General features: G+C 44.0%; 1 protein-coding gene across 1 annotated transcript; it reads left to right on the top strand.

The window, feature by feature from the left end:
• Positions 1-3,921: 3,921 nt before the first annotated feature.
• LOC120696928 lies at positions 3,922-7,207 on the top strand. The gene is made up of 3 exons (XM_039979995.1): positions 3,922-5,129; positions 5,205-6,774; positions 6,848-7,207. Exons 1-2 carry the CDS (start codon positions 4,416-4,418, stop codon positions 5,391-5,393), a joined length of 903 nt encoding a protein of 300 aa, XP_039835929.1. The 5' UTR covers positions 3,922-4,415; the 3' UTR covers positions 5,394-6,774; positions 6,848-7,207.
• Positions 7,208-11,044: the final 3,837 nt, after the last annotated feature.

Genomic DNA, 11,044 nt, shown 5'->3' with positions numbered 1-11,044 from the left:
TAATAGCTATATATTAGTGATTTGTCTCATCTGACTTGTTTATTAGCAAAGTCGATGCAAAATCAATCAATCAATCGCCACCGAGAAGAGGGGGAGATCAAAGCAGATGCTCTTCACTGATTCAGCGAAAGTGAAAGCCACAACAGAAACCATCTTTGCGAGGCATCAAAAGCTAAAGATGGTGGTGTCGATGCAAAAGCCTAAAGGCTTATAAGAGTTAAGACCCCAAGGCAACCAACCCCTACTTGCTAGCAGCATGTAACAGATGAGATCAGTTCTTGGATCTGGGATTGCCATTGCCGATCCTGTTCATGAACCAGCAAATTTATGATAGCAACTGTTCACCTGCAGCGGGTGCAAGGCCACGCATCTACTACCATCACACGGCGTGCTACTGGCAAATGTTCAAACAGCACCTGAAATCTCTAGAACTGCCACGGTCTCCGGTACCCCTACCAGTACATCATCCATTGATCCATGTTAGGCGTTGGCACCCCATAAATTCTGTAAATGCAAAAAAACATCAAATCGAATATTTCGACATATACATAAAGTACTAAATAAAGTATATTTACAAAACTTTTTGCATAGATGAGCTGTAAATCGCGAGACAAATCTAATGGGCCTACTTAATCCATGATTTGCAACAGCGATGCTACAGTAACCATCCGCTAATTATTAATTAATTATAAATTAATTATCATCATTATATTCGTCTCATGATTTACAACCCATCTGTGCAAAAAGTTTTGTAAATAGACTTCATTTAGTACTTCAAATTCGCAAGATTTCATCACAAAATTTTTTTACAAAACATCTAAACACGGGCTAACTTATCAGGCCATCACAAAATGTAGAGAGAGACAGAGATGATGGTGATGGCTGAAGGGCACTCATGGCCATGTTTGGTTGGAGTGTGGAAAAATTTTGATGAGAGAGAAACGATACTTTGACTACTAATTAGGGGTATTAAATAAAGTTTAATTACAAAATTACTTCCACAACTGTGGTACTGTAGCAGTTGCTCTAGCTAACGAGGTTTTTGACCGCATGATTAGAGGATGATTGAGCGCGGTTACTGTAGCATCACTGTAGCCAATAATGATGAAACTTGGCTCATTAGATTCGTCTCGAAAAGTTACACCCATTCCTAAAAAAATTTTGCAAATAAACTTTGTTTAGTACTTCATGCATGCATTCGTTTTTTTGTGCAAATGTTTTCATCCATTCATCCAAACACGGCCCATGCTCCATGCACGGAGACCAATGCATGGGACTGTTGCCCGGCCAGCCCTAGAGAAAGACAGCAGGAGGGAGAGAGAGAACTGTTAGCAACAACATTTTCCCCTGCTCTGTCCTTCAGCTTTGGGCTTTGATAGCTTTTGGTGCATGCATGGGCTTTTGGACTTTAGCTTTACTTCACGTCTGGCCCGCTTTAAAGGCGTTGTTACTGTTTTGGATTCTTAAAGCTGCCAAGGAGATATTGGCCCGTTTGGTATTTTGATCCCTAATTACGGTATCAAACAAAATCAGTTTACAAAACTAACTCCAGAACCCCCGCGCTATTGACCCTAAAGAATCTAATGAGTCCTTTGACCGTGCGATTAGATGATAGTATTGTAGCATCACTGTATCAAATCATCAATTAATTACTGTTATTAAATTCGTCGCAAAAAGTTACACCCATCCCTAAAAAAATTTTACAAATTAACTTCATTTACTACTTGATGCATAAAAGATTCTCTTATAGAATGAATAGCGCAGCGTGGCCATTGCCATACACTACTGCGCTCTGCCTCTGCAGCAGTAGTGGCAAGAGGCCTGACTGCTGCCGTGTCCCCAGCCAGGCCTGTTTGGTTTGAGGTAGCACAAGTAATAAAAAAAAATTGATCAATAATTAGGAGTACTAAATAAAGATAATTTATGAAACTAACTCCACAACTCTGCGCTACTTCGCGAGACGAACGCAATAAGACCTTTGACCGCACGATTAGAGGATGGTTACTGTAGCATAACTGTAGCAATCATCGATTAATTACTGTTATTAGATTCGTCGTAAAAAGTTACACCCATCCGTAAAAAAATTTACAAATAAATTTCGTTTAATACTCCATGTATGTGAGATTCTTTTCTCGGGAATCGTATGAGCTACTCGCCCTAATCAACCAAACACTAGCAAAAGATTGCAACAAACCTCTGGCCGATGGCCATACCTCAATAGTCAATACTGGCTGTGTTCACTTCTAAAATTTCGCTCTCCAAACTTCACTATTCACTTATCACATCAAATTTTTTACTTCATGCATAGAGCATTAAATGTAGATAAATAAAAAAAACTAATTGCATAATTTTGATGTACACGACGAGACGAATTTTTTGAGCTTAGTTAGATCATGGTAGGAAAACAATTAGCACAAACAAACGAAAAGTGCTACAGTGTGCTATATCCGATGTGACCCTTTTTACCACTATTTTACGGATCTAAACACACCCACTAGTACAATACTAGTAGAATAGTGTTGAGCTTCCCATTGAAACAGTAGCAAGGTGTTATTTTCAAAAAAAAAAAAACGGTAGCAAGGTGTATGTGTAGCTCACTAGCTTGTGTGGCCGTGTGTCACCATGTGTGTGTCCTGATTTGCTGGTGTTTTCCATGGATGGAGGACAAGGGCATGCAATGCAAGGTTTGGTTTTGTTTGGATGCATATGCAGGCAAGAGGGATGATGCACTTGCTTTGAGTGGGGCGTTTTCAATCATTTGCCCCCACTCTGTCACATGTCCTAACAACACAACATTATTGCTAGTAGCAGGGTGAGTTTGTCTGGCTTCCTTGTCTCCGTGGAGATGTTTGCCTATGACTAGTAAGCATAGAGGCATAAACATCGGATTATATACAGGTGAAGCGATTTTTTTCATAGAGGGTTAGTTCTTTATTGCATCCAGGACGAAGGAACTGGTTGTAACTGTGATGCTTGTGCTCAAACAGGGGACGAATCTTGAGACTAGTAGTAACCTGTAGCCGACAATGTTGATCGGTTCAGATTCGTTCCAAAGCCCAGAACATCATGGCAAGGACTGGGGTTCGAGAAAAAAAAATGACAGACATCAAATCAGGCAGAGAGAACAAACAGGACTGACAGAGAACATAATGATGTTGATACTGCACAGTGTGCACTAGTACTTAGCAAGTACTAATTCTGTTTTTATGCTCTTAAGAAATGCTTATATACACACATAAATATAAAGCCCCTGCTTCGATAGATCCACGCATGTAAAGGAGTAGACACTGCTATTAGTTGTACTATTATCATTAGAGACCTTTTTCTCTTCTGATCTACGCGAATGTGTTTCTTTCAAAAAGAGATCTACGCGAATGTGCAGTGTCAGAGTGAGCCATTATCCTGCTCGTGCTGGGCTGCTGCTGAGCACAAGTACGCGGACGGCAACACGCGTAAAACAAGCATCTCGCCACCAAAGGCGCGTGTGGCCTCGTCCCCCACTTATGTTCCACCACCCGATCGCTTTGGCTTCCCCTCCTTTTCAGGCGGATTGGGCTGTCGACCTGCACCAATGCAGCTGCGTCACAGCGATTGCCATGCCCACCTTCTGCTGCTGCTCCCTATATTAGAGAGCAGCAAGAAAAACTGGTTTTTTTTCATCCTGGCCATTATAATTTCTATGGTTTTGAGAAACACCATTACAATTAACGGTATTGGAGATTTGCCATTACAATTCTCAGAAACTCCGAGTCTTGCCCTATTCTACGCCTCCCGCGTACCTGCCACATATACGGGCCCACCTGCAGTAGTTATATTTTCGTATGCCCATCTTTGCCCTTGCCTCCATCGGATAAGGCCAGCACGAGCCCCGTCGTCTCCCTCCGTCATCTCCTTCTCTCTCGTCTGAGTCTGCATCCCTCGCCGCGCTGCCACCAGAACTCCCCGTCCCCCACCCAGATCCCGCCGCTGCTGGACGCCGCCTACCAGCGCACACCCACTAGAGGGGATGGAGGCGCCCTGATGGTGACATCTGCATCTTCCTCGCCTCGTTGTCGCACTGAGACGGCGGCGATGGAGGACGGCGCATCCAGGTACCCAATGCCCCTAGCTATTGTGTTGATTTGTGGACATGTGCTCATCTGTGTTTGATTAGGGTCGATTTGTGCATGAACTCTTTGATTTCGGTTTCAATTTGATGCATTTGGTAGGGATGTGATGTTTGCGCTAGAGATTAAAGTCGAAGGTTTTGTTTCCAAAGATGCCTCTGGTAGGAAATGTTACACTAAAGGCCGAGTCTTTAAGTGGGATGTGGAGTATGGGTCGATGACATTGGATTTGCTGATGAAATCTCTGACCACCGAGTTGAACCTAAGCACAAACCAGAGAGCCACTGTTTGGTTCTATGACAAAAAAAAATGAACGAGGATTGCAGACTAGTTGAAGAAATTCAGATGGTTGATTTCTTTGAAATGTATAAGGAGGAGATGAGGTCCCAGATTCTAGTTTTTATCTTTGATAGGGACAAATGCACTGAACCTGACTATGAAGCACTGGAGCCTCTAGTTGTGGTTCCTCCTGATCCTGCACATGAGGCAGCAGGCAGCATGCATATAGAGCCCACAGACCCTACTGCTATTGCTCATGAGGCAGCAGGCAGCATGCATATAGGCCCCACAGACCCCACTGCTATTGCTGATGAACTAGAGCCAGATAGGGAGCCTGACATGTTTGATAACCCTGAAGAGTATGTGGGAGTCAATGATGAGGGCATGTATGGTTCAGTGTCTCCTGCTCCTCGATTTGCACAGCCAACTGACCCCAATGCTAACAGTAATGCAAATAAATCAGAAAATACTGAATTTGTGAATGTTGAGACAGAGGTGGATGATGCTGATCCATTGGAGGTCAATGTACTGCATGACCCTGATAACCCAAAGATAGCCAAGTTGGAGTTGTTTCCTGATATCAATACATTCAGAAAAGATATAAGACATTATGCTATGAAGACTGGCTTTGAGTTTGCTGCTGGAGTGAAGACATACAAGACAAGATTCATAGCAAAGTGTGCTGCACCCGGATGTTCTTGGAGAATTCATGCATTAACTATTTTTGACAAGAAGACAGTACAGGTAACTTAATGTGAGTAGTATTTATAAATTTTTTTTTCTGTTAATGCATTAAGACTGAAACTTGCTATTGTGCAGATCAAAAAACTCCCTGCAGACCAACTATGTGCTACCACCAAGCTTCTTGAAGGCAAGATGGCCAGTCAGGGTTGGTGTGCAGACAGGCTTGGAGAGTGTGTGAAGAAGAACCCAAGAAAAGGAGCAAAGGATGCACAAGAGAAGCTGGAGAGTGACTTTGGTATAAAGCTAAAATACTCAAAGGCCTAGTCTGGACTGAAACTTGCACTGGATCAAATCCATGGTAAGTATGAGGAAAGCTTTCAACTTCTTTTCAATTGGGTAGCTCACCTAGAACAGGCTTCACCTGGTAGTTATGTACAAATAGAGGTTGAGAAGGTTGGCAAGAAGAATAGATTCAAGAGGGGTTTTGTAGCATTGAAGCCATGCATTGATAGATTCTTAGCTGGTTGTAGACCATTTGTAGGGGTAGATGCATTTTTTCTACATGGAAAGTATACTGGCCAGTTGGCTTCAGCCACAGGTGTTGATGGGCATAATTGGCTTTATCACATTGCCTATGCTGTTTTTGACTCAGAAACTGAAGATAACTGGACATGGTTTTTAGAGAACTTGCACAAAGTCATAGGAGACCCTCTTGGCCTTGTCATTTGTTTAGATGCTTGTAAAGGCTTAGAGAAAGCTGTTGTAAAGGTTTTTCCTGTGGCTGAAAACAGAAAGTGCATGAGGCACATGTACAGCAACTTTATGAAACACTATTCAGGAGATGTTTTCACTGACCATCTCTACCCTGCTGCTAAGAGCTACACTGAGTAAATGTTTAAATGGCACATGAAGAGAATTTTTTACTTTGCTCTAGGTGTAATAGACTACCTTGAAGAGAATCACCCTAGGATTTGGTACAGATATGGGTTCTCTGAGCTTAGAAAGTGTGACTATTTGACTAATAACGTGTCTGAGAGTTTCAATGCTCAGGTCAAGCCTTTGAAAGGCCTTCATCTCCATGAGCTTGTAGACAGGATTAGAGAGCTCATTATGGAGAAAAGGTACATTAGAAAGAAGTTGGTACAGATATGGCAAGATGGAGTTCTACCTCAAGTCATAAAGGATCTGAATGTTATCAGCCAGAATCTGAAGGCACTGTCAGTGATGATGGCTTTGCAGAGGTGACACTCCTTGATAACTGGAACAACCAGAGGAGGCACATAATGAATCTGAAAGATAGTACTTGCTCATGCAGAGAATGGCAAGTAACTGGCAAGCCATGCAAACATGCCTTAGCATGGATACTCTCCAACAGAGGCATGAAAATTGAAGACTTTGTTCGTCCCTACTACTCAGTTGAAAGGTTTAGAGCTGCCTATGAAGGAAGAGTAGAGCCTATGCAGGACAGGTCCCAATGGCCAGAAGTCAATCTTGGTTTCAAGGTTTTCCCTCCTTTGCTGGGTAGAGCTCCTGGCAGACCGAAGGTGCAAAGGATAAGGAGCTCAATTGAGAAAAATGTGAACAAAAAGAAAGTGAGGTGCAAGAGGTGCAAATATTTTGGGCACTTTGCCAAGACATGCAAACAACCAATGCTGGGAGAAGATGGTGAGATTGGCAACAGCAGCAGCAAGACAAGCAATAAGAGGTGAGTCTGCATGCATCTCCTATACTTTGATGCATCCATTTACATTCTACTAATCCTATAATGTCTAATGCAGGAAGAAGCCAGAGGAGGGCAAAGCAGGACCATCCATGGAAAAGAAAGGAAAGAAGGTGAAGGTGAAGGCACCAAAGAAGAAGAAGGCAACACCCTTGAAGAAGAAGTAGAAGAGGACCGCACCTGCTCCCCTAGCAAAAGTTGTCAAAAGCCTCAGGGATATGATGTCACAAGAACTGTGATGTAATAGGGCTACTTCATGTAGTGGGTCTGAACTTTTGTGAATTGTGTGCCATATGACCATACCATGGCCTATGTAATGAACCTGTGTGTGTGCTGTCTGAACCTGAACCTGTGTATTTGTGCTATGTGAACCTATGCTGCTGAACCTTTGGGGATGGCACTTATGGCAGTTATGTTAGTTATGGCAAATGACTACTATTTCTCAGGAATTGTTATGTTGAAATGCCCATGCATTGAAATTGCTATCATTTATTGAATAATACTGCATTCAGACCTGATGTAAAATGTTGCTGCTACTACAACATACTGATTTTGGTCAGATTACACATGAACTACCAGATTGCCTACCACATTTTGCTCATTACAAAGCCAATTGCAACACCAACACACACTGCTGCTACTACAACATTCTGCATCTTCAGCTTATGCACTTGCACTCTCAGTTCACAAAGTTCTGTCACAACACTGTCCACTATCTGTTTCAGTTCGTCCACCTCTTCCTTGATGTCCAAACCTTGGTCCACAGCCCCATCGTCACCATCACCGCACTGAGAGGCATTGCCACCTTATTTGACCGAGCATAAGCTTCATACTACGGCTCTGACATGATGAAGCCACAGGTTGATGGGTCACCCTGCAAGAAACCATAGCCGCATCAATGCCAACTCAAAATTGAGAACAAATTCAGTCAAAATCAGTTACCTTGACGCAATACGGGCACTTCACGAAGATTTTGCCATAAGTCTCACGCTGTTTGTTTCTGATTCGATAAGCTGCACGCGACAAACCGGGCAAAGGTCTGTCATCTCTCCCCAATCCGTCGGGCTGCTTGTAGAGCCGGCTGCAGCTGCTCCCCTAAACTGCACCGTCGACATGCCGGTGGCGGCGAGGGATGTGGGCGGCGCCGAGGGATGCGGGTGCCGGCGGTGTCCAGCAGCGGCGGGATCTGGGTGGGGGACGGGGAGTTCTGGTGGCGGCGTGGCGAGGGATGCGGACTCAGACGAGAGAGAAGGAGATGATGGAGGGAGACGACAGAGCTCGTGCTGGCCTTATCCGATGGAGGCAAGGACAAAGATGGGCTATGATGGAGGGAGACGACAGGGCTCGTGCTGGCCTTATCCGATGGAGGCAAGGGCAAAGATGGGCATACGGAAATACAACTCCAGCAGGTGGGCGCGCATACGTGGTAGGTACGCGGGAGACGTAGAATAGGGCAAGACTCGGAGTTTCTGGGAATTGTAATGGCAAATCTCCAATACCATCAATTGTAATGGTGTTTCTCAAAACCATGGAAATTATAGTGGCCTGGATCCAAAAAAATCCCGAAAAACAATGGCCCTGTTTAGTTGGTAAAAAATTGTTGGTTTTGGTACCATGGCACAGTTCGTTGTTGCTTGACAAATAATGTCCAATCATCGACTAATTAGGCTTTAAAAAATTATCTTGTGCTAATCAGTTAGACTGTGTAATTAGTTATTTTTTTCAATTGCATTTAATACTCCATGCATGTGTCCGAACTTTCGATGTGACGGGTACTGTAGCAATTTTTTTTAGAATTAAACACAGCCTATGGAGCATCATTGAAGCAATGAAGCAAGATTTTGCACGATAGGACTGAAAAGTACAGTAGTCCATATAAGGAATAAACAATTATGCAAGTTGATATACTCCCTCCATCCTAGAATATAAGTATTTCTAGGTTTAGTCAAAGTCAAATTTATTCAATTTTAGTTGGGAAAGCAAGATTCTAGCTTTGATTGTGCTCAGAAGTGGCTTGTAACCGGATCTTTTGAAGTAATCCAAAGATCAATTAAATAAATATGATTTTTAGATTTTAATCAGTAGAGTTAATATGCCCAGTGCAGTTAATATACCCAGGGGTGAATGCGACAAGGCAGCAAAGGGAGCGAGGGGGCTCAAGCCCCCGTCATCTTCGTGGCGACGGAACCGTCCTTCATTGAGCAAGTACAAGAGAAGGGATTTATCACTGAGTCTGGTGTTTATCGATACTACGGGCCATGGAATGGGATGATATCGGATGCTATCACGCTGGAAGGGGGCTACATGTCATTTATAACATGGACACTCTGTCTACAAAGGGAAGGTGGGACCAATAATATTTGTGAAAAATATGATATTTTGAACACATTTAAAAATCGTAAAATCAAGATGCATTTTGGACCGGAGATAATGACGCTTTTCTCAGGTTGGTGGACCATGGTGATCGCTACAGCCGTCCAATCCAATCCAAGGTGCTTTTTGCATGCATGCAAACCGGCCCCTCCATCCGGAAAACCTTATGCATGGCTGGTTGATGTGAGCTGACTTTGATGGATGGATGCACATAGATAGATAGAAAGAACGACATGTACGCCGGGACTGACTGTACCGCTGGCACAGGTCCCCCGCGGCTTTGGCCTGGCCCTGACCTAAGGCCTGTGAAACCTTCATCATTCACCCATTCGACCTCCACCCACCCCGCCCTGTCTCCCGGGGGGTGCAACCTCGCAGAGCCAAAAACAGAGGATACTGATGACTCTTTAACCTTTCAATCAAAATTATACAACCGAGCAGCAAGAGCAAATCGGTGTCCACACCACATCAACACAGCTGACTTTGGTCAAACATGACCGAGTCCACACCCGCCACGTCAGCATGCACACATGGTCCGTACCCGCATAGAAGCTTTTCACCGGGTGCCACACGGCCAGTGGCGGAGGACGGAAAAAGATTAAGGTATGGCGAAATTATAAGAACCAAAAGCCACTGTCGTCCTTAAGTGCAGCGTCGCCCGCTGGCCGTCGCCGCCTCCATCTATGCTCATCGTTTATTAGCAATTCGTGTCATAGACTGACAATGGCATACTTTATTTTCGTCGTGAGTGGTGATGGTTCATGTCACCGGCTGGAATCAAGGAGTGCGAGCGTGGGAGAGAGACGGTGTGACATGTCATTGGGATCGTGGCTAAAAATATTGCATCTGGCGACCAAAACGGCAACTTCTTTCCTTCAAATCAGAAACCACAACGGCAGCTACATAGTGTCTATGGGTTTTGGTGGCCGGAGCGAGGTATGGCGAGCGCCATACCTCGCCATACCGGGCGCTCCGCCCCTGCACACGGCCCCACTCGTCACCCACCACCTCCACGTGGGCCTTGTTCCGAGCCCGGAATAATAGAAAAAAAAATTAATAGATACATCAAGAGATCGTAATTTATTCCGAACCGAAAAGTATGGAATCAATTCAGAGCTCTTATTGTACCTATTCACCGTGTTCGGCTGGTCTCCAGTCCTCCAGCACTACAGTATTTCTCTCTCACACCACTCCAGTTCCAGTCTCCAGCCACCAGCCAGGTAACAATATTTTTCTCTCACACCACTCCAGCTCCAACCTGCAGCTCCAGCCTGCCGAACACAGTGATTGTAAGTCTATTTCGTTAGTTCCCCATCTGGAATAAATCATGGTCTCTTGTTGTACTGATCACGAGTATCTTATTATGTCTATTATTTTCAGGCCGAAATAAATCCCATGTAATCGAACAAGGCCTCAGCAGTCTCTCCGCGCATGATGAAGAAGTCTCAAGAACTATCCTAGTTATTTCTCTTTAGTTGTCTAGTTGAGTTGGCCCATGTACAATGACTTCGATTAAATCAGAGTTATTTGCGGGGTTCCTCGCATATTTCATTCACTGTAATGGCTTGGCTAGACATTCCAAAGGCAGTATAACATGTATGATTTAAGATGTGCTCTGGCCTATAATGGCGTCAAAAGATTCATGCACGTTTGTTTCAATCATCAAGCTAGAAGTTCTTTTGCTTTTGTCCAACAATGATGGGATCTCATTGATTCATGTATGTGTCGGTGTCTTTCTTCAAAAAAAATGTATGTGTCGGCGTCTGTCTCTCGGATGATGAGATCCCGCGTCTTTTGCTTTTGTGCCTGTTGGAATGATGCACACATGCTATGGTTGTACGTTAAGGCCCGCCGGCAGATCAGTAGTATCTGCACGCAAGTT

Source organism: Panicum virgatum, chromosome 1K (assembly GCF_016808335.1).
Source record: "Panicum virgatum strain AP13 chromosome 1K, P.virgatum_v5, whole genome shotgun sequence".
Taxonomy (NCBI): domain Eukaryota; kingdom Viridiplantae; phylum Streptophyta; class Magnoliopsida; order Poales; family Poaceae; genus Panicum; species Panicum virgatum.
Note: the sequence above shows the minus strand (reverse complement) of the source record. Positions and strands in the feature narration are given on the sequence as shown.

Coding starts and splice junctions, on each gene's coding strand:
- LOC120696928 (XM_039979995.1), top strand. CDS start 4,416: ATGAACGAGGATTGCAGACTAGTTGAAGAAATTCAGATGGTTGATTTC. Junction 5,130..5,204: donor TTGACAAGAAGACAGTACAG/GTAACTTAATGT, acceptor GCTATTGTGCAG/ATCAAAAAACTCCCTGCAGA.